The sequence below is a fragment of the Paroedura picta genome, chromosome 2 (genome assembly GCF_049243985.1).
Source record: "Paroedura picta isolate Pp20150507F chromosome 2, Ppicta_v3.0, whole genome shotgun sequence".
NCBI classification, from domain to species: domain Eukaryota; kingdom Metazoa; phylum Chordata; class Lepidosauria; order Squamata; family Gekkonidae; genus Paroedura; species Paroedura picta.
In genome coordinates this window covers 36,427,214-36,449,751 of record NC_135370.1, presented here as the reverse complement: position 1 = coordinate 36,449,751, position 22,538 = coordinate 36,427,214, and the positions used below count along the sequence as shown (strand labels likewise).

General features: G+C 45.2%; 1 protein-coding gene across 2 annotated transcripts; it reads left to right on the top strand.

Moving 5' to 3' along the window:
• The first annotated feature begins 56 nt into the window (after positions 1-56).
• Positions 57-20,033, top strand: GORASP2 (golgi reassembly stacking protein 2). Of its 2 annotated transcripts, XR_013228039.1 has the most exons (11): positions 57-322; positions 6,679-6,759; positions 8,338-8,541; positions 10,169-10,255; positions 10,741-10,871; positions 12,081-12,213; positions 12,928-13,048; positions 14,551-14,637; positions 16,097-16,207; positions 18,739-19,395; positions 19,512-20,033. XR_013228039.1 is itself a non-coding variant. In XM_077319740.1 (10 exons), exons 1-10 carry the CDS (start codon positions 260-262, stop codon positions 19,065-19,067), a joined length of 1,347 nt encoding a protein of 448 aa, XP_077175855.1. In that variant the 5' UTR covers positions 57-259; the 3' UTR covers positions 19,068-20,033. The 2 variants fall into 2 exon arrangements, 1 of the variants encoding a protein (XP_077175855.1); XM_077319740.1 differs by having other exon boundaries at positions 18,739-20,033.
• Positions 20,034-22,538: the final 2,505 nt, after the last annotated feature.

The window sequence follows — 22,538 nt, the reverse complement described above, 5'->3', positions numbered from 1 at the left end:
CGTTACGCCTCCCCTTCCTCCTTCCGGCTCCGGCCACCCGCCCCACAAGCCAGCGCGGGGAGGCCGCGGCTGCCTTCCCCTCCGGCCGCCCAGCTCGCCTTTCCCGGCTCGGCCCAGTAGGTGGCGGTGTCGGCGGAGCGGCCAGGCCGAGGCCCGCTCTTTCCTGCGCACCGGCCCAGGCCGACCGAGTGCCACGTCCTTCGTGGGGCGGCGGCGAGGAGGAGGAGGAGCAGGAGGAGGCCGCCGCCGGGCCTGAGCCATGGGCTCGTCGCAGAGCGTGGAGATTCCCGGCGGGGGCACCGAAGGCTACCACGTCCTGCGCGTACGAGCCCGAGCCTGCTTTGGGGAGCAGGGGGGGAGGCTCAGGGGAGCCGGAGGGGGGGGGGCGCCGCTGGGGCTGCGGCTGGGCCTGCTTCTGGAGGGGGGATAGGATGGATAGGGCGCTGCAGCAATGTGTGTGTGTGTGTGTGTGTGTGTGTGTATGTATGGGGGGGGGGGGAGAAGCCTGAGGCTCTTCCCTTAAATTGAGCAGGAATTAACTGCGTTCCTCTCCGTCCCCCTCCTCCCCCCGGGTCTTATCCCTGTGAGGACGCGCCACACCCAAGGAAAGAGCCCGGACTAAGCTTTCCTCCCCAGCCTCAAGATTCCGTGCAGAGGGAGGCTCCTGTCCTGCCTGCGCTTATCCTGTTTTCTGTTTTAATATATTTATTTATATATACCGCCCCCTCTTGGGAACATGGGAAGACATAGGAATAAGCACAGTGTAGTTCAGTAATAAGGTCGAGTAAAGCAGTAGTAAGTAACAGTGGCTTCGGTGACATTCCAATAGCTAGTGGTGATGATATTAAGGTGTTGGCTGTGACGGGCTATGCTGAGGAACAGCTTGAAATGAGCTTGAAAAGGTTTTTGGATTCCTGCAGGGAATTGCTGGATATGGTTAGAGGAAGAAACTCCCCTCCTCCCTCCCCCACCCCCCACACACGTTATTCCTGTCTAGCTTATGTTCTGTTATACTTAAATTGGAAATGTTTTGGGGTGGTAAGTTGGCAAAAGAATAAAGTTCTGCTTAACAGAACATTTAAGTGGATAGACGTGTTGGTCTTAAAGGTGCCATTGGGCTCAAATTTTGTTGTGCTTAACAAAAGGATAATATACCTACAGTCTATAGTCAACTGAGGTTTATTGTGCTGGCCATAAGCCTTTACAAAACATCCGACGTGGATCCATTTAAAATGCAGCATTGTTACAATAGTGGATTAACACATCTATAATTGTATGATTTAAAAAGAAATGATTAATAATGTCCATGGTAAAATACAGCCCACAGGACGCATCTCCAGTAACTCAATAAACTGTATACTTTGCTCAGACTGAATCTCTGCCAGTCTTATCTATTTATCTCAATTGAGGTGGGGAGATTTTGCTACTGGGTCTAGTCTGTGGTTTTGGGCTGGAAGTGGTAGTTTGCTAGAACTTTTCCCAGTAGATTCCTCTGGTGAGGTACATAGAATCGTGAGGGCCAGTGTAAGAATCCATGTGGTCCAACGGATTCTGCGGAGAAAAGGGAAGTTCAGCAATCCCCTTCACAAATTGGATTCAGCCCTTAAGTATCCATGCTCATATATAGACAATATTGCACTGGAGATATTCACAGCCTGTAATGTTATTTTGCGCCAACTCCAGTTAGTGAGGAGTTAGAATGCTCTTTCAAGTTGAACTCCAGAAGCTGTCAATCATGACACCCTTAGGCTTGTGGAAATCATAGAGGAAACAGATGTGTAGTTTGATAGGGGTGTTGGCAGGGAGAGCCCTGGATTTGAAATTCTCCCTTGAGCCATGAAGCTCAGTAGGTGACCTGGGACCTGTTATTGTCTCTGCCTCTCTCAGCCTTCACAACTTGGCAGGTAGCAAGCTGGAAAAAAATGGGATCATCCCATTCACATATGCTACTGTGAATTCCTTGGAGGAAAGGGAAAGGGATAGAAATATGGAGGAATGAATGCTACAGTTGAAGACAGTGCATAGAGTTGTTCTCAGCTGTTGGGACCATAAAAAGGTAAAGGTATCCCCTGTGCAAGCACCGAGTCATTTCTGACCCTTGAGGTGACACCCTCCAGCGTTTTCATGGCAGACTCAATATGGGGTGGTTTGCCATTCCCTTCCCCAGTCATAGGCATGTGTTTTCTGGCATAGTAATAAGGTACCGGAGAGAAAAGTCCCATTGAACTCTGTAGGACTGATCGGGAACAGATAGCTGAACTGTCATGTACAATTTTAACTTGCGTACGTTGTGCTTGTACACAGTAGTGAAGCCATCAAATCTTCATAAGGTTGCTCTCCTTTATTGCAGTACCATGTTACCATAGTTGGCCTCAAGTTATTTGCCTGTTCAGTTGATTGTCTTTATGCATAGAATATCTGAATATGGATACATCAGTGTAAGAGTAGAAAAGTACATGTTTTCATCCTCTCTTCTGCCACAGCTAGTTTTGCCATGATCTTCTATAGAATAGCCTAAAATTATTGATTATCTGTACTGTAAAGAAATGCATCGTTCAGTATAGGTGATTTATCTTTTTGTGCCTTCTGGATCAATTTACCTACAAAGCTGTTTCTCCTGGGGAAAAAATAGGCATTTTTGAAAGAGCTTGTTGGCATTCTACAGTATATAATAAAAAATCTGACCGGAGCAAATTCTTTTATGGCATTAACTGAAGAATTGCTTCTAATGCAAAAATGTTTAAAAGATTTTTTTTATTGCATTTCACCCCTATCAGGCCATACATTTTTTCCTGGCTTCAGCATTTGTAGCTGATGAACCAGTTTGCAGCTTTTTTGTAAAAGTCACTTAAAACTTTCTGCTCTGTAAGGGTGATAAGGCTTAACTCCGGAAGTTCAAATTGGAGCCCAAATGTCTTTAAATAAAAGGCACCTCTTTTATTTAAGCCAGCTTGGTGTAGTGGTTATGAGAGTGGACTAATCTGGCGAGCTGGGTTCGATTCTGCACTCCCCACCCATGCAGCCAGCTCGGTGACCTTGGGCTCGCCACAGCACTGATAAAGCTGTTATGACTGAGCAGTAATATTTGGCTCTCTCAGCCTCACCTCCCTCACAGGGTGTCTGTTGTGGGGAGAGGAAAGGGAAGGCGACTCTAATCCGCTTTGAGACTCCTTCGGGTAGAGAAAAGCGACATATAAGAACCAACTCTTCTTCTTCTGCTTCTCTTAGTGCCTTTAGAATGTCTTGCACGGAAGTTCATGCAAGTCCCTAAACCACTCAGAATTTTTTTAACCATTTAATTCCAGAACACCCAATATTTATAAAGCTTCTCTGATTCTTACACATAAGTGAGAAGGCAAATGATAACCTGTGAGATGGTTGCAAGATTAGGGTTCCCTTCAGTGTGGCTTTCATATAAAAGACTCAAGAATCCCTTGAGTGACCACCTTTTCCCATATTTAATATAATAAATAAAAAAATTAAAATGTTACCTGAAATAGTTCTGTGTGTCTGTGAGAGAGAGAGAATGGAAGTGGAGCAGATCTTAAACCACCACAAGCCAACTTTCATATGCAGAATGTGGCTTTCCTAGTGCTTCAGAAAGATCCACTCCAGAGAATTTGTATACCCCTTGAAGTAGTTTGACCGGTGGGCTCAACTTCTATAACTTGAGTGGGTGGAGGATTGGCAGAAATGATGGATGCTCTCCTGCCCAGTCACCTTCTACTCATAGAAATGACATTTTTGGATCCAACCAATAATGAACGTGACAGAGGGAAGGGTGAGAGGAGGTGTACATGCCTTTGGTTTCTAACTGTGGTGCATTGTTAGACTTTATAGGGTGCAGAGTCTGTTTTTTTGTGGCTGTATTCCAGAGCAGGACATTTCTCAGCTGCTTCTACACGAAGAAGAGTAATTACTACTTGTAAGTTATGAATCAAGCTTGAAAGCTGCAGTAACCTTAGTCTGGATGTCTGTACACTTTACTTTGACTTGTTCCTTTGTCCTGCCATCACCTCTGGCAGAATTAACTGTGTTTTGTACAAGCAAACATAAAAACTTTGGGAAGTATTTTATACTCCTGCAAACATGATGCACCCTTCTTGTATTCTGTGAAGTGTGAGGTTTAATCAGTAATTCGAGTTTCTGGCTATGGTGGTCATGGAGGAAGGCTTGAAAATAGTGTGGAAAATGTCTGGGGAAATCTTGAGCAATATAGCGGATTGATTACTTGATTCATTGATTTAGTGTTTGGCGTAAGTAGTGTAGCCAAGAAATACCTTGGATTGTCCGGTAGCCCAGCAAGGGATGCTTGGAGGTGGTTTGCCACTGCCTGCCTCTGTGTCATGACCCCTGGTGTTTTTTGGAGGAACTCCCTCCAAATCTTTGGATCCTAGCCAGAGTCTGTCCTGCTTCGCTTCTGAGATCTGACAGGATCAGGCTTGCCTGGGCTATCCAGGGTAAGGCAATACAGAATGTCAGGTGGGGCAGGTGGGTGGGTGAGCTATTGTGCCCTAGGTAGCTCCTGAGCTGGAAAGGGAAGGAAGGAAGGAAGGAAGGAAGGAAGGAAGGAAGGAAGGAAGGAAGGAAGGAAGGAAGGAAGGAAGGAAGGAAGGAAGGAAGGAAGGAAGGAAGGAAGGAAGGAAACAAAATGAATGGTAGTGTCCTGCTCCAAGATCTAGGGTGTTGTTTCCCAGGCACCAATCTAATTTACAGTATACTGCTAGCAGCCATGCAGTATACCTTGCTGAGTTGCAGGGAGCTGTCTTTTCCAAGCAGTGGATTTAAAACAAACAAACAAAAAAAACCTCTGCAGTGAATGTGGTCGCAGATACTCAGCATAAATTAAACGCCTGTGTAATGTAAAGATGCAGGGTCTGAAGTATGAATCAAAGGTACTAGTGACTACAGAGTACGGGATTTACCAGAACCATGTGCAGCGGCTTAAATGAGGGCCAGTGTTCTTCTGGCACTGCTAGGGAAGTGTGGGTACTGACTGACTATGTGGCATAGTGAACAAGAAGAGTTGGTTTTCATATCCCGCTTTTTGCGGCCTGAAGGAGTCTAAAAATGGCATACGATCACCTTCCCTTCCTCTCCCCTGTGAGGTAAGTGGGGCTGAGAGAGCCCTAAGAGAACTGCTCTGTGAGAACAGTGCTATCAGGACTGTGACTAGCCCAAGGTCACCCAGCTGGCTGCTTGTGGAGGAGCGGGGAATCAAACCCGGCTCACCAGATTAGAAGCCACCACTCTTAGCCACTGCACCAAGCCGGCTAAGTGCTAAGGGTAGAGCTGTGCTAAGCTGAAGGGCTCTGTTCTTCCTCTGGAGAGCTTTTATGGGGCCGTCTCTTCTGAGTAGAAAGGCACTGTGGAAAGTAAACACACCATCTCGAGACAGCATGTGTTCCTCCCCCTCCCCCCGGCATCCAGGCAGAAGTGGCTGTCCGTTGTGAGCTTCTTGGCAGCTCCAGCCAGCTGCATTTTTCCTCGATAGCCTTTCTCATAACAGTGGCATCATCCAGTTATGGTCACCTGACTCTCATTGAAGGCTTATGAAGCCGGTGCAGAAGGGAGGGCAAGCAAGCTACAGCAAAGAACAGAGAAGCTTTAAGCCTTTCAGTCAGCCACAGTGTCGTATCCTAAATGTCCACTGCTAAATGCCAGGGGTAGGGTGGACCCTGTGGGGTTTTCAAGGCTAGAGGTGGCAACCCTGGCTTTCCTCGAAGGTCTTCCATCCAAGTACTAACCCAGGCCGACCTTGCTTAACTTCTAAGATCGGACAAGATAAGCCAGCTTGGGCTATCCGGGTGGGAGCTCAGCTGTAGATTTCCATCTGTATATGAAGTAGTTGAATTTGCTGGTGGTGGAGAGAGTTCTCAAGTCACCGCTGACTTACGGGGACCCCCTGGGGTTTTCACGACAGAGAGGCATTCAGAGGCTGCTTGCCATCGCCTACTCAGCACCCTGGATGTCCTTGGCGGTCTCCTAGTCTAAATCCTAGCCAGGGTCAAAATCCTGCTTAGTTTTTGAGATCCCATGAGGTCAGGCTAGCTTGGCCTGTTAAGGCTGCGGAATGTACAGGAGCTGAAATGTTTAGGGTGGGTGGGGGTGATGACGGGGGAAAGTGTGGTCTCGAGCTGCCAAATGTTAATGTGAAAGGGACTACAAAGGTGGTTGACCTTGAGCTGCGCACCGTAGGTGGCTGATTGCCTTGGCTGCCATGAATCTGGAGTAACTGGCTAGAGGGTGGGGATTCAGCTGTTACTTCCTAGGAGGCCGCAAGGCTTGGCTGTCCTTTCCTGCCCCTGTAAGGCAAACGGAACGCCGCTTTTTGGACCTGCTGCTTGCCAAGGCGGCTTTATGGGGAGCGAGAGTGCATCTCCCGTCTGTGTTTGGAAGTAGCTTTTCCCCCCTCGCCTGACATGAATGCTTCCCAGCAGAAGCTGCCATCTGGCACTTGCTCTGAGAGACACACTCTTCCTTTCTGTGTTGGCAGCGGAGTTTGAAAATCCCCTTCCCTTGCGGTAGGGCCTACCAGCAGCTTCCCCTGCCCCCTGGCAACAGAATTTATGGACCTCTATTTTGAGCGTTGCAGGTTGAGACTCTCTTGTCACTTTTTGGCTGTCCGGCCCGCTGTGCATTCTCACTAATTGCTCACGGGGTCGTTTGTTTTTGCAGGTGCAAGAAAATTCGCCAGGACACAGAGCTGGACTGGAGCCATTCTTTGATTTTATTGTTTCTATTAACGGTTCAAGACTGGTAAGTTCCTGTTGTGGACATAACCCATTTTATCTCATTAGGATTTTTTTAAAAAAAATTTAAAGCCTGTAATTCCTTGCCTAGTTGTGCCATTTTCTGACCTAAATTTCTTTCAGATTGTTCTCCTTGTAACACAGAAACTCTGCTATCAGCTGTTGATTGTAGCTTGTTGACAGTCTGGTTAGCTGTTTCAGTGATGCGGATCATAAGGTCCAATGAACACTTGTTCAAAATGAGCACCAAATTAGTACAAATTCCTCATAATTCTGAGAAATCCCAGGCTCCTTATTTATTCTCAGGCATCTTGGAATTCCCTTAGTGCTACAGTATTCCAGTAGAGCAGAGGCACGTAGATCAATTTTAATCCAGGGGGTGAGGGGAAACTAAGTCATCCCAAGGCAAGGAGGTTAGCGAAGGACTAAATCCAAAAATGGGTGGCTTTAGCAGAAGCTTATTTTTATTTATTTGTTCATTTATTTATTTAATATTTACATTAGTTAACTGCCACTCCCAGCTGGTCTGGCTCATGGTGGTTTACAGAAGAACCCATAAAAACAGAATAAAATAAATGACACTATTAGCAGTACAATCCCATCTGTTACCTCCCAGCACACCAGTCCGGATCCAGTCCACACCACCCACTAACCTCAGGAGAGGCTACTTGCCTAGATGGATGGGCATCTGGAGGGCACAATGTGTTCTTGAGAGAAAGACAGAATATTGTCCCATTCCATTTATGCAAAAAAAGCTCAAGTGTTGGATTTTAAGTTTTAATATATTATCTTTTATTACTCGCCACTCCCAGACTATCTGGTTTGTGGTGGGTTACAATAAAGTATCCCACAATAAGTCATAAAACCCCCAACGTTGACCTGTAGGCCTCCTCTCAATAATTGGCAAGTTCTACACAAGCCACTTGGCCAGAGTCTTTTAAACTGGGTCGCCATGGTGTTTGGTCTGGAGCAGGCTGGATTCACCAAGGGCTAATCAACTCTGGATCACTGCATTACCCTTGACCACCTCACTGAGAAATACTCCAGGGGCAGGAGTGGAAAGTTATAAACAGCTTTTCTAGATCTCAAAAGCTTCCACCACTCCCTCAATTGGATTTACCACCTAAAGCAAACAGTTAACTCCTTCAGATGCAAGGTTGGAGCTGAGTTGCTTAAGAAACTCTTTCTGGATTGCGGTGTGCACATGTGTGCGTTTTTAAGTGGCTTATATTTTTTAATGGATGCTGAGTTCAATTAACAACCTAGCAAGGCCTTCAAAAATAGTCCAAGATCCTACTTCTGAATATTACCACCATCAGAACAGCTGACTATCCTAGTAGCCCAAAACATTTTTCATGATTTTGAGCTGGCGTATCAATCCGTATTTTGTTTTAATAAGCAGGGATTCTTATAGCCTAGTTCAGTCTTTCAGGTTTTTTCAATGGTGGTTTTTAAAAATCCAGTGTTTACTTCACAAGCGTGTCTATTTTTGCATTTCCTGTCAATGTCTTTGAAAAACTGTCCTAGCAGGGAACGTAACTGCCAATAAAAAATGTGCTGCTTCGTTCCCCTCTTCTCTCCCCAGAATAAAGATAATGACACCCTCAAGGACCTGTTAAAGGCGAACGTGGAGAAGCCTGTCAAGATGCTGGTCTACAGCAGCAAGACGCTGGAGCTCAGGGAGACATCGGTGACTCCCAGCAATATGTGGGGCGGGCAGGGCCTTCTGGGGGTCAGCATTCGGTTTTGCAGCTTTGACGGGGCCAACGAAAACGTCTGGCACGTGCTGGTAAGTGCAAAGCTTCCTAGGCTGCCCCCCCCTGGGTAACAGAGGAATCTGGCATTTCTAACACTGCATGTTTAACAGTCAACAGGAGTGCAAATATATGGACTTGTTCCTTTGGGGATTTGTCTTTCTTGAAACAAATGGGAGTCATACTCAACACTGTTTGTGGTGTCCAACTCCTGCATGTAAATGTAATTCGATTGGCTCTCCTGTTGATTGGATCTCCCTTGGTTGTCTGATGATTCCCATCAGTCAGTTCAACACACGTGCTGATCTCCTCAAGCGCGATCTTTGCTGAAGGATGAAAAATTGCTTGCCACAAAAATGCAATAGGTGTACAACTGTAAGCGGTGTTACCTCCATGGGGTTCCTTCCCCACCGGAGCAGTCTGTACAAAATCTTGCATCCTGGACATTGTGTGCCTGCATGCTGAGAGCCAAGATGGTGTAGTGGCTGAGTGGTGGACTGTGATATGGAGAACCGAGTTTGATTCCCCACTCCTCCTCCACATGAAGCCTGCTGGGTGACCTTGGGGCAGCCACAGTTCTCTCAGAATTCTCTCCGCTCCACCTACCTCAGAGGGTGATTGCCGTGGAGCAACGAAGCTAGGGAGATGGGAAGCTGCTTTGAGACTTCTTGGGTTAGAGCAGTGGATCTCAACGGCCGTAACGCTGCAACCTCAATTGCGGGGGGGGGGGGGCGTGCATGTATGGGGGCGTGTGCGCAAGCGCACAACAATCTGTAGGTGGTGTGGAGGCGGCCAGTGCCATGATTCCACCACCGCCACCAGCCTCTCCTGGCGACCCCACAGAAGGGTCCAGGTGACCCCACTTGGGGTCAGGACCCCAAGGTTGAAAACCACTGGGTTAGAGAAAAAGCAGGGTATAAAAACAAACTCCTCCTCTTCTTCTGTTGCTGTTGCTCTGGGTCTCTGCACTGTAGGCCATTGTTGATACCCAGCCTTTGGGCTTTTTCTCACATTTCTTCAAGAAGTCTTGGGAAAAGGCTGTCACATTGGCTAACCAGATGAGACATGTTTTCGGCTCTTTGATATGTTCCATAGTCTATTGGTTTGGTGAGCCAGTTTGGTGTAGTGGTTAGGAGTGCGGACTTCTAATCTGGCAAGCCAGGTTCGATTCTGCGCTCCCCCACATGCAGCCAGCTGGGTGACCCTGGGCTCCCCACAGCACTGATAAAGCTCTTCTGACCGAGCAGTAAGATCAGGGCTCTCTCAGCCTCACCCACCTCACAGGGTGTCTGTTGTGGGGAGAGGAACGGGAAGGCAACTGTAAGCCGCTTTGAGCCTCCTTCGGGTAGGGAAAAGCGGCATATAAGAACCAACTCTTCTTCTTCTATTGCCATTCTTTTTTCTTTTTTTTTAACTCAAAGAAGCGTAATACAAAGGTTGGCCCTTTTTTCCTGCTCTCTCACAAAAAGGTGCAACTAACCTGTAGGTCATTGATAGTCCAGGCACCTGTTAAGAGAAATGGGCTGAGGAAAGTGGAGACGGACACAACTTTGTACAGTCGGCTTAACTTTGTACAGATCAGTGTGATTTTGTATTCTGTTACTTTTCTGTTTGTTTGTTTTTTTTTAATCCTTTCTTCTCATTTGTATGTCTCGACACTAGGAAGTTGAACCCAATTCTCCTGCTGCCCTGGCAGGTCTTAGACCTCACAGCGACTACATAATTGGAGCAGATACTGTCATGAATGAGGTAAACGGGTCTTTCACCTATTAACTAAGCGGACGGGTGGGAGATGCTGTCAGAAGTCAGCCGGTGTCCATATAATAAAAACACTTGGGAGTATTGGTATTGTGTAGTGTGTTGCAGCTGAAGTGACCACAAACAAAGGGGACTTCATGACGTTCTCAATATTTAGTTCTTGAAGTTAAATATGAGCTCGGTGTAGAAATCATGGTGCATTAAGAAGGCTTAGATCTCAGAAGTCAAAGCATCTCATATTGCAGGGATGGCCAAACTGTAGCTTTCCAGGTTGTCCATAGACTACAATTACCATGAGTCCCTGCCAGCATGACCTATTTGCAGGGGCTCATTGTAATTGTAGTCCATGGACATCTGCAGAGCCACAGTTCGGCCACCCATGGCCTGTGTCTGAAGGTCCGTGGAGGGCAGAACAGCTGAGACACCCACTTACGTAATGTGCAAGATGATTTCAACATGGTCCTTTTCTCTTTCAGTCTGAAGACTTATTCTCCCTTATTGAGACACACGAAGGCAAACCATTAAAACTTTATGTGTACAACACGGATACAGATAATTGCCGGGAGGTGGTTATCACCCCAAACTCCTCATGGGGTGGAGAAGGAAGGTGAGTTAGCATTAACTGATGAGAGCCAAGCACTGTGTCTGGATTGGTCCCACTCAAGTCTGTATCAAAAGACAAGGCTGGGCTAAGGGCTGAGAGGGATGAAGGTTTGCTTGTACACCTTCAGGTGATGGAGCCTTCAGGATCCCAACATCTGTTATGCTGACCGCTGGGTAGCTGCTGCCCTTCACCAGTGTAGCCCAGGACAGAAGAGGTTATGGAGGTAGCCTATTTAGTGGGAGGGAAGAAAGCATGGTGGGAGTAGGTTGGGAGGGGCTGCTATTCATTTCCATTTATTTGTATGGCTGGAGTAACTCAGGTGCATCTAAGATATGAACCAACTGAGACCTGTAGATCACACTTGTACCAGTGTGTTGAGTTGTTTGCTATATTTAGTACTTGGTTGACTTAAATAGCAGCAGCCGTTCATTGTTCGACCTCAGGTTTGTGCGGAATGGGCAATTTAATCCTCATCTCCATACAGCTTACAAGTTTTGATGTGCCCCCTTCCCTTTTACACAAACCCTAGAGCATTTATATAAAAAATTCCATGTGACTGGCAAAGAAATGGAAATCGCAAAATGTACCTTCAATAGATGATTGGTTAGATAAACTGGCGGATCTGGCTAAAATGGCAAAATTAACATTGATTGTTAATGGAAAAACTGAAGAAGCCTTTAAAGAACAATGGGGCTGATACCTGAATTATCTTACAAAATAATTCATAATGGCCTGTTATAGTGTGGGGGGATATTATAAATTGTATAATCATTAGTATTGATAATTATGCTCTAAATCTACTCATATCTCTCTAATTTTCTGTAATGCTTTATTACTGTATTTGCATTTTTCTATCTTTTCTGTCTTTTGTAAAATGGAAATTAAAGAATCTGTATTAAAAAAAGTTTCCATGCGACCGCAGGCAAAGATAACCTCTTCCGCCTTGTTCCTAAATGGCTTAGGCCCTTTTCTGTAAGAGTCTGCAGCACAGTACTAATGCGTGATACAATTATACTTGGGTCATGATGCTGACAAACCATCCTCATTGGATTCTTTTCCGTGTCAACTACATCAGCTTCACAATCGCCACTTGAGGCTTGGCTATACAACAGAGACCTTTCCAAGAAAAGGACAAGATCTTATAATAGCAAACGGCTTGACTTTTAGCCCAATTTAACCCAATTTTGTTTTTCAACGTTTGTATTTTAAAAGCCTAGGCTGTGGCATTGGTTATGGATACCTGCATCGAATACCAACGCGCCCGTTTGAAGAAGGAAAGAAAATCTCTCTCCCAGGACAGTTGCCTAATGCATCTATTAGCCCGCTCAAAGATGGCTTTACGGAAGTAAGTTCTTTGTGCTTCTTTCATATCTGGCATGCATGGTGATCTTGAATTCATGAGAGTTGCTTAAAATAATAATGGTCATAATAATAATTTTATTTTTATAGCCCACCCTTCCCAGTTGGCTCAGAGTGGGTAATAGCAGGCATGTGTGTGCAGTAAAGTTACATTAATATAGTGAATGCTGTGCTAACCCAGTGGAGTGTCCTTTCTAAATACAGCTAGATTCGAATCTAGAAGCACCACTTAGAGTCCAGCAAGGTGTTCGGGGGTATAAGCTTCTGAGAGTCAAATTTCCCTTGAGAGCTTAAACCCTGAAAATGTTGTTTGCCTCTACAGCAGTGGTCCCCAACCTTTTTATCACCAGGGATTGGTCAACGTTTGACAGTTTTACTGAGGCCCGGGGGGGGGTAGTCTTTTGCTGAGGGATGTCACCGCCGCCACCTGAGTCACTGCTCCACTTGCTTTCCCACCAGTGCCCCTGACTTCCTGCCACCCACTGGGGGGTGCTGCCAGCAGCAGCTGTGCAGTGCCACGCCGAGGGGGTGCCCCAGTCATGGCAGCCGCCGGAGTGCGCCAAAGATGAGCCAACGGCAGGGCAGCCCCCGAGACAGCTTTCTAAGTACATTTTGGCCCACTCATGAAAGCTGTGCCATCTTCTGCAATGAATGCCGTTGGAGTGGCACAGTGTATAGCGTTCTCTCTCTTTGTAATCAGGTGCAGCTGTCTTCTGTCAACCCCCCGCCCTCATTACCACCTGGAACAACAGGAATTGAACCGGGGCTGGCTGGACTCTCCATTAGCTCAACTCCGTCCGTCACCAGTGTGCTCAGTACAGGTTTGTCTTCTGGGGTCATGTCATCATTGAACAGGAGAGTTAAGATGAGCTTTAATGCCTGGTTCCCCCTGTTTTGAAAATATAAACAGAGGCAGGCAGTTAAAACCCAGCACCTTGTTAACCTGTGCGCTGCGACATAAAGAGCTATTTTGGAAGGCTGGGAAGGAGCTTTTCCAACAATGAGGGGCATCATATTCCAGCCATCAGATATTCTAGAGGTGTGGAAGGACAAAGGGATAGGGGTCAGTGACCAGCTACGTTGGGACATGAATGTGGTCAAGGAAGAGAAATGGACTGGACTACAAAATTTGACTTCTAATAAGGCAGTTTCCACTTGAGTTATTTCCCCCATGATTGATGCTGTTGGGAAGTGGGTTTGTTCCTTTCTTTCCTTCAACATTAAGGTACATTTGGGAGCACCAGTGGGGGTCCACGACCTTTCCCCTCCTGCCTTAATGGACTCGGCCACAAGCCAGGGAACCAGCTGCTTCCAGTGCTCCCCCTCCCCCTCCCAAACATGGGTTCTCTCGTGGTTTCTGCACTTGGGAGGGGGTGGCGTCTGCAAGCCTGCTCCTTCCTTAAACTGCCTCTTCTATCTCCCCTCTCCGTCCTCCTCGAGCCTGCCTGTCAGTGTGGGTGGTGATGTCATATCCAGGGACATGTCACTTCTAGGAGGCAGGGTAGAGCGGCATGGCCAGCTGACACCACTTTGGAGGCTCCTCAGTCATCCATGATCAAAAGATTGAAAAAAAAGCTGCTTTAGAGGTTTACAGAAATCCATTGATACAGCGATATTCAGTTGCCAGCTTTTTAAAGAAGAAACCTGCAAGGGACAGGGTTGTGGGAAACGAGAAGGGAGCCTGATATGTGGTAGCCCCCATTGTGGCTGGTTCGTATCTGCAACATCAGCAGGGAAGCTACAGAAACCTGTTCCAGTGGGGAAAATGCCTAAGTTTTCGCAAAAGCCTATATATAGTCCTTATATTTTTCTCCAGCCTAATTCAAGGGTGCAAAGTACATGCATTCCTATCCCTTTTGACTATGCAGTACTGTGAAGCAGACTAGACCGAGACTGAACTGCCTCAGTGCATCCATGGGATTTGGGTCATTTTGAGTGAGGGCTGACAAAATTTTAATGGCATCTGTGATCTGGTTGCGAACTATTATTATCAAAAAGAGCTTGTTGAAACATGATAATGCTTCGAGCCTTAAAAGCATTGGATGGGGGGGGGGAGATTTTTGAATAAATTAGTGATTTGGTTGTGCATTCTGCTTAGGAGTGCTAGAAAATATATCCTGGCCTCATTTATGGCTGGTCACTTTCAGTCTCCATGTTAAAAGATACGTTTCTTGCCATGCATTGTTCAGAGCTTTGAATAAAACGTGAGTGGAGGACATGCATTTGAGGCTAGTTGAAGCTCCATTTCTCTTACAAAATGCTCTTCTGAAAGTCGCGTGCTTGAAAATGTTGCATGAAATTAAAGCTGGCCTGCTTTTGTTAGGTGTTCCTACTGTACCGTTGTTGCCACCCCCAGTAAGTCAGACTCTTGCTCCGATGCCACCGGTTAACTCAGCAACTACGTTACCAGGTAAGCGGTAAGAACAACAGGGGGGAAATTGGAATTGCATCACAGAGTTACAGACGGGGTATAGTCAAAGTGCAGCGAGTAGGAGAGGGTTCCCCCCCCCCCGATTCAGTTCTCTAGAACGTCAAAATATAGAATGATGACTCTGATGCAGTCACAGTAAATATGTGTTTACCGTGTGGAAAGGGCAGGTGGTTATTTATCTATTCTAGTATGATTTTAACCTTATTCTTCTTGTGCTCAACCGTGATTCCAGATATGGAATTGTGTGCACAGTATGATCAAGGAGCAGAACCGTTGATCAAAAATGCATTTTAGTAGATCATTCCATATGTTTTTTTTTAATTATTGAAGCTTAAACAAACTTACAGAAAAGAAACATATAAAACATACAAGACATACAGAACAATAACAGTACAGAAATATACAAAAAATAGTTTTTTGGGGGGAGAGAAAAAATAAAAGGGATGCTAAAACATTTTTTTTTCTTTTTGCTGATTGGATTATCTAAATAGTATTGTAAGATTTATAAACTGCTCACTTTGTTATGCTTCCTTCTTTTGTGCAGATCAAAATTTGATTATAAATCCTCAATTTGGACTCCTACTTGAGATACTGAAAAACATGTGAAACGTTTTACAGTTTAGTGATCAAAGGCGTGTTCTAATTTATCTTCCCACGTCATTCCATGGTGCACTTAACATGCGAGAGGCAGCATGGCCATAAGGAAGAGGGCCCTTAACAGTCTCCCTGTCAGTTAATACTTGCCTCTGTGCATTAGCCCATGGAAACTAGTAGGTTAATTTCCCATTTGAGCCATAGCAAGTTGGGATGTGCGGCGGCTACCACATTTTTCCTGGGCAGGGAAAAGTGTGCTAGAGCCCCGTGTATGAGACAGAGGGTGAAATCCAAAATGTTAAAATATCTTCTTGTTCTGTGTTTTTCCTATGCCATCCTTATTGCTTGAACAATATGCAGGGAAGCTATACAAAAAGTGGTCTCCCTGAAGTCACAAATAGTTGAACTGTGTGCATGAGACAGGCCTTAACTGGGAAACAGAAAGGGATTCCAGTGTGCTTTCAAAACCAGTGTACTGTTCTTGCTATTTCCCCTTTACCGGAGGGAGGGAAAGAGACATGCACAGAGTGTGCCTGTTGGGGTCAGAGGGTTGGCACAGTCAATGCTGAAAGGGCAGGTCTGATGTGAAATCAGACTGTTCTCTCCCTCTTCCCATTGAAGTTGCCAGAATTATTGTCTCATCACACCTGTAGAAGCTGGCCTCTTCAAACCTACTGCAGCTTTAGGATCACTAGGTACTCTCTACCAAGCAGATTTATTCAATCGTTAACTTTTGGTACAGTTTATATTACTTCTGAAATTTAATGTCTCTCGTGGTTTTTTTCATCCCATTGTTGGTTTTGTTTGTTTTGCATATTATGATTTTCTTTTATTTTTCTTTTAGGACTGATGCCTTTACCAGCTGGGCTTCCCAATCTGGGTAATATCCCCAACCTTAACCTCCCTGCTCCACACTTAATTCCTGGTCCTGGATTAAAAGACATCGGGCATCCTGGTATGTTTCTGCAAATTTCATACCGGCTTCTGATAAACCGCTTCCAAGTTCAGCACCATAGTTTGGTTGCCTTCACAGGCTGAAGTACAATGGGATATTCAGTTGTTTGCCTTGGGAATAATATAGGACTGCTGCCATAACTGGGTACTGGATGTCCATAGGAGCACAGAAAACAATGTCGTATCGGACACAGAATGCAGTCAAAAGCATTGGCTGTCATTTCTTATAAAAGAGCAAGTTTCTCGTGCCAGTGGGGTAAAATGTTTAGATTTAAGCAGAGGAGACTTGCGTTCAAGTAATTTATCAACCTGGGGCTAATCACTTCTCCAAACCTGAGAAAAATGCGATTTCCAAGTACATGGATGCATTCTGTAGCACAAAGACCCCCAAGATAGCACAGGGACCCTCAACATAGTGCCTGTGCGTGCCATGGCTCCTGCTAATACCTTTCCTGGTGTGTGTACCCCCCCCCAGTGGTTTTATAAAGTGGGCAGGCCAACATGAGACTTTCACCCAGCATAGCTTCTGAGTGGCCATTTGGAGATCTGGTTGGCTGTGCTTTGATGGCAGCTGTCATCACATTACAGGGCTCTTTCCTATGTGACTGAAGGCATTTTATGGTTGGCTCCCCCTCTTGTGGCAAAGATAAATAAAAAGGGAACCACTGCAACAGAAATCAAAACCAGGAAATAAGTTGCAGAAAAACAGTATCTACATCAGTGAAACTGAAAAGTAGTTGAACTAAAATACAAAATGTATTAGAACATGTTCCTATTTTGTTAACAAAAAAAAGTATCTTGTCTGCCAAAACCAAGATTAACAAAGATGTATAAAAAATGCACAGTAATAGTATAGTCATGACTATCTTGGTGAGAGGGGACATGATAGCCCTCTTAAGTATTTGAAAGGTTGTCACTTGGAGGAGGGCAGGATGCTGTTTCCATTGGCTGCAGAGGAGAGGACACGCAGTAATGGGTTTAAACTTCAAGTACAACGATATAGGCTAGATATTAGGAAAAAAAATTTCACAGTCAGAGTAGTTCAGCAGTGGAATAGGCTGCCTAAGGAGGTGGTGAGCAGTCTTCAAGCAAAGGTTGGATACACACTTTTCTTGGATGCTTTAGGATGCTTAGGGCTGATCCTGCGTTGAGCAGGGGGTTGGACTAGATGGCCTGTTTGGCCCCTTCCAACTCTATGATTCTGTGATTCTTCCCAGAGCCAGCTGGGCTTCAAAAATAGTTATTATTATTATTATTATCAAAGATAAAAGGCCAAAAACATTTCAACAGTCTTCTTCAGTGGTCGTGAAACATAAAACAATATACGAGAGTGGAACATTACAAAAATGCAAGGAATGTATACTAAGCAAAGTGTTAGGGGCTGTATTATGCTGTTGAACCAAAAATGAACAAAAACAAAACATAATATCAGTAACTTGCCAAATTCAAAATAAAAACGAATGTAATCAGTTATCGCATCCACTAAACATTCAAAGTGCAGCCGAATGCCTCAACAGGGACAAAAAAAAGTAAAGGCACATAATATACTACTACTACTACTATTATCATTATCATCATCATTATCATCATTATTATCATCATCATCATCATTATCATCATCATCATTATTATTATTATTATTATTATTATTATTATTATTATTATTATTATTATTATTATTATTAATTGAATTTCTAGCCCACAACTCCCACAAAGGCTTGTGGTAGGTAACAATATCCATAAAATCCTCAATAAAATTACCCCTAAAAATTAAAAACCACTACTATAAAATCCGCAACAATCCATACCTAAAAAATAACCAAGAATAGGGGGCGGACAGAGGGGTTATTGATCTATTCTACCCTGCCAATACATTAAAATATTTCAGTTGAATATATAAAATTAATGTGTGTGTGTGTGTGTGTAATTTTTTTGCCCAAGTGTAGGTATGTATACAAAATAGTCCTGACTTCAAAGAACACACAGCTGTGTTCCTTCCAAGGAACAAATATAGCAGGAACGCTGTGGCAGCCATTCTGTGGTTGGGCGCACACCATGCTGTGTCAGAAATCCCTCAGCCTGGAAAAGGTTGAGGAAACTCCCCCCCCCCCCCTTCACATGCCACTTGCTCCAGTAGTCAGATTTGGAGTCAACTCTGCAAAATAGTGGCATTTGTGAAATGAACTACAAAATCAAAGGAACTGGGCAGCTTCAGTCAGCTTGCATAATCTCCTCAAGTCACAGAATTCAACTAGATTTGGTGAAGAATTTCCATTTTTTGGGAACAGAGTATTTTTTGGGGGGCGGGGGTGGCATAGAATACACATCCCTAGATTTAGTCTTGTTGGGTTCTGTAGTGGTGTCACTTATTCTGCCTTTGCATAGGAAGGTAGCTTATTTATTGCTTAGCCATATGGGATAAGGGAGCCCCTGAGCCTTTTGGGAGGGCGGTATATGAAAATAATAAATAAATAAATGTGTAAATGAAAGAACAATTTGTAAATGGCTTCTTTTTGTTTTAACCATTCGTAGGTTTGCCACCACTTCCTTCCTTGCCGCCTCTAAATCTCTCCGGAATAGCACCTCTGCCGCCTGAATTCCTTGCACAGTTTCCATTGGTCCCAGAGGTCTCTGCCCCACCTACTGACCTGCTTGCCTCCACTCCCCAGGTGGGGAGCATATCTGCCAACCCCGGCGCTACTGTAAGTGTGGACCGAACCTCTGCATTCCCCTTAGATACTACACCGAGCGCTCCCGCTGCCAAGGCACCTGCTCCTGAAGAGAGGGGGGACGGCGCCCCCACGCTCAATGAGAAAACAGCCCCGTTGACCACAGAGCCCGCCTCGACCGAATCATCATAACTCACGACGACAGAATTGGGCTTTGGTGTATTTATTCAGTGGCAGGATAAATATTTTGAAATGCAAGCTAGCCTGAGTGTTCATGCCAGGCTTGTATTTTGCTGTTAGGATTCCTGTAAATATGCTGTGAGTAGCACCGTTAAAGAAAGCCTAGGGTTTTTACAATGTGCTTGGCGTGGGGAGGGGGAAAGTGCTTATATTTAAAGATGAAATGAAAACACCAAAAAAAAAAGAAAATATCGCGGTAGGTTCTGCAGACTTCAGCTGCCAAAATCCATGGTATTTAAAAAAAAATCTAACCTGACTCCTGTAGTCTGCTAGATCAGTGGTAGTCAACCTGTGGTCCTCCAGATGTCCATGGACTACAATTCCCATGAGCCCCTGCCAGCATTTGCTCATGGGGCTCATGGGAATTGTAGTCCATGGACATCTGGAGGACCACAGGTTGACTACCCCTGTGCTAGATCCTCCTCGCTTACTCTTTGCTCTGTCCCCCCTGTCCCCTCATGTGTTACTTCTGTCAGGCGAAAGAAGCAGTTCACGCTTGGGGCAGTTGAATCTCACATTTCTTGTACTTTGCAAGAGCGGTAATTTTGGTAAATACCTTGTGAGGGGGATGAAGTGCGTACTTTTGTCCATGTTGTACATTTTAGCACTCTAAATACCTTCCAACTAAACCTGTTTTATTAAAAAAAAAATCCTGAGTGAGACGTCTCAATTCACCGTGTTTTTCAAAACATCACGTCAGTTGGTCAGATCTTTCTGTTGAGCTCCCACAGGCCCCTCTCCCAATTTAACCACTACAGGGTTTTTTGGTTTGTTTGTTTGTTTTGCTCTCTGCGCCCACTGTCATGAGGGAAATAAACAATTTATGTCGGACACGGGTCGAAAACAGTGGGGGTGACTTTTGGAAAACAAGTTGTATGGAGAAAGGTAACATAATGGCAATAAATTCTGGGAATGTTACGGCGTGACTTCAAACGAGCACTTTATTGAATTAGCACAAAAGTAAAATTGTACAGATGTGACCGGTTTCCTTTTTTGTGTGTGACAAAAAGTGCTTCATTGTACTTAAGCTTCACCTGGTCCTAATCACTTTAACACAGTGGTTCTCAACCTTCCTACCCCTTTGATACAGTTCCTCGTGTTGTGGTGACCCCCAAACATAAAATTATGCAAGGGTTCTTTCACAGAAATTAAATCAAGCTCCGTTGTTCATGATTGTATATAAATTGTTTTTTTCTCTGTGGTTTCTCAGTTCAGTTCTGCCTCGTGTCCCACCATGCCTATCTTGCTCTTTTCCACTGCTCCAGACAGACGAATGCTCTATCTCGATCTACCCTAGAAGGCTATTGGGTAGATAGTGCCCCCCTCCCCGGCCAAGCTGCTTGTCCTGCCGTGACCCCTGTGAAAGGGTTGTTCGACCCCCAAAGAGCCCCCAGGTTGAGAACCACTGTTTTAACGGATCTTTGAGCTTAGTGATCACTGGAATCATCATCCTTCTCACTGTATACCTGCAGCGAGGGTTTCTCAGCTAATCAGTCCTATCAATCAGAGGCATTTACTGAATGAGTCTTCCAGTGTCCTTTGGCCAAGTCCCAGAATATGATATTCTTCCCAAACTTTGAATGCATGCAGAACATTCTAAAAACAATCCTACTACTAATAAACAACTGGCCATGTGTGTTTTTGTAAAGTCTTACATGGATTTCTGTGAACCCCTGAAGGTCATACAGACTGTCCGGCCTCTGCACTGGTACAGGTGAACAGGCAGACTGACAAATGCTTGCTTGGTTGATTCCTAGATCTTGCTGAGTCATTTGGTCAAGGGACAACTCAGTGGTACCTGTGGATTTATACCCATCCATTGTTTTGCTTTCTTTTACCATAAAGCTTTTCAGTCTTCCTACAAATTTTTCATCTGTCCTTGCTTTTACTGCCTTGCACGCCGTTTTCCAGTGTTTCTGCACTCAGCAATAATTCCTTCCTCGGGGTATGTATTTTCTTCCAAGGGATGGGGTCTGTCTATTTTCTCAGCACATCACAACTAGCATCCCTGCCTACAGGAAAGAAGTCAAGAGAGCATCTCTGTTCCAGCCTCTCTTGTCACCTACACCAGTGGTCCCTAACCTTTTTATCACCGGGGACCACTCAACGCCGGGGACCACTCACCGGGGACCACTCAACGCCTTTTAGTGAGGCCCGGTGGGGGGGGTAGTTTACTCCTCTACTCTCAACCACTGCCCTAGCGCTCTCTGATCGCTTTGGTAATGTTTAAACATCCCTTCAAAGTAAGATACAGACACGCCACAACAATGAACATAAGGAACATTTTATTTTCATGGAAATTTTAACTCATGAGAAGGTATCCTTCGGGGCCCACCTCCAATTAGTCGAAGGACCACATGTGGTCCGCGGCCCACAGGTTGGGGATCGCTAATCTACACCATATGTTCATGCCGCCGGAGCTGGAAACAAGAGCCTCAGATATGTCAAAATTCAAAAGCCAACTATTATCAAGTGTTCTATGCTCAAAGCGGTTCCCTACTAGGTTAGCTCATTTTAAAAGCATCCCGTTTTCTTTTCTGGTAAGTGAAACAGGTGGAGAGCTGGTTTGTTCCCTTGCCCTCTTTGAAAAAGCAAGGCTGGCCATGAGAAAAATCAAGGGGTTCCCTGACCTGGGTAGCCCAGGCTAGACAGAACTTGTTGGGTCTCAGCAAGTAAGGCAGTTCAGTTCTAGTGAGAATTTGAATGAGAGACCACCATGAAAGTCCAGGGTTGGTACACCAAGGCAGACAATGGTGATCCACCTCTGAATGTCTCCTGAAAGCCATGCAGGTTCACCGTAAGTTGGCTGTGACTTTCTAGAAGAAGAAGAGTTGGTTCTTATATGCCGCTTTTCTCTACCAGAAGGAGTCTCAAAGCGGCTTACAGTTGCCTTCCCTTTCCTCTCCCCACAACAGACCCCTGTGAGGTGGGTGAGGCTGAGAGAGCCCTGATATTCCTGCTTGGTCAGAGCCAGCTGGCTGCATGTGGGGGAGTGCCGGATCGAACCCAGCATGCCAGATTAGATAGAACTCCACCCTCCTAACCACTGCACCAAACTGGCTTCTACCACCACCACATCAAGAGATGCTCATCGGCACACGGATAAGCATATTTGGCCTTCATTTGTGTTATGGATTCTGCTTCAGTAGGGAGGTAGCGAGACAGCTGTGTAAGTTCTAACCCTTTCATAAAATAATTTGCTAAAATTGCGATGTGCCTGTGGATGTCAACATGTTTCTTGGGGGAATACGTTGAATATTTGTTTTAGGTTCCCATCTGGGGTTGATGCAGATTATCCTTCATGTTGAAAGATCTGCCTATTGGAGAAGCATTCATTGTAATCTATTCCCTCTTAATAAAACAGTAAGGGGTGTTGGGGTGGGCTGTGTCCGTGATCAAAACTCCCGGATTGGCCCTTGACTC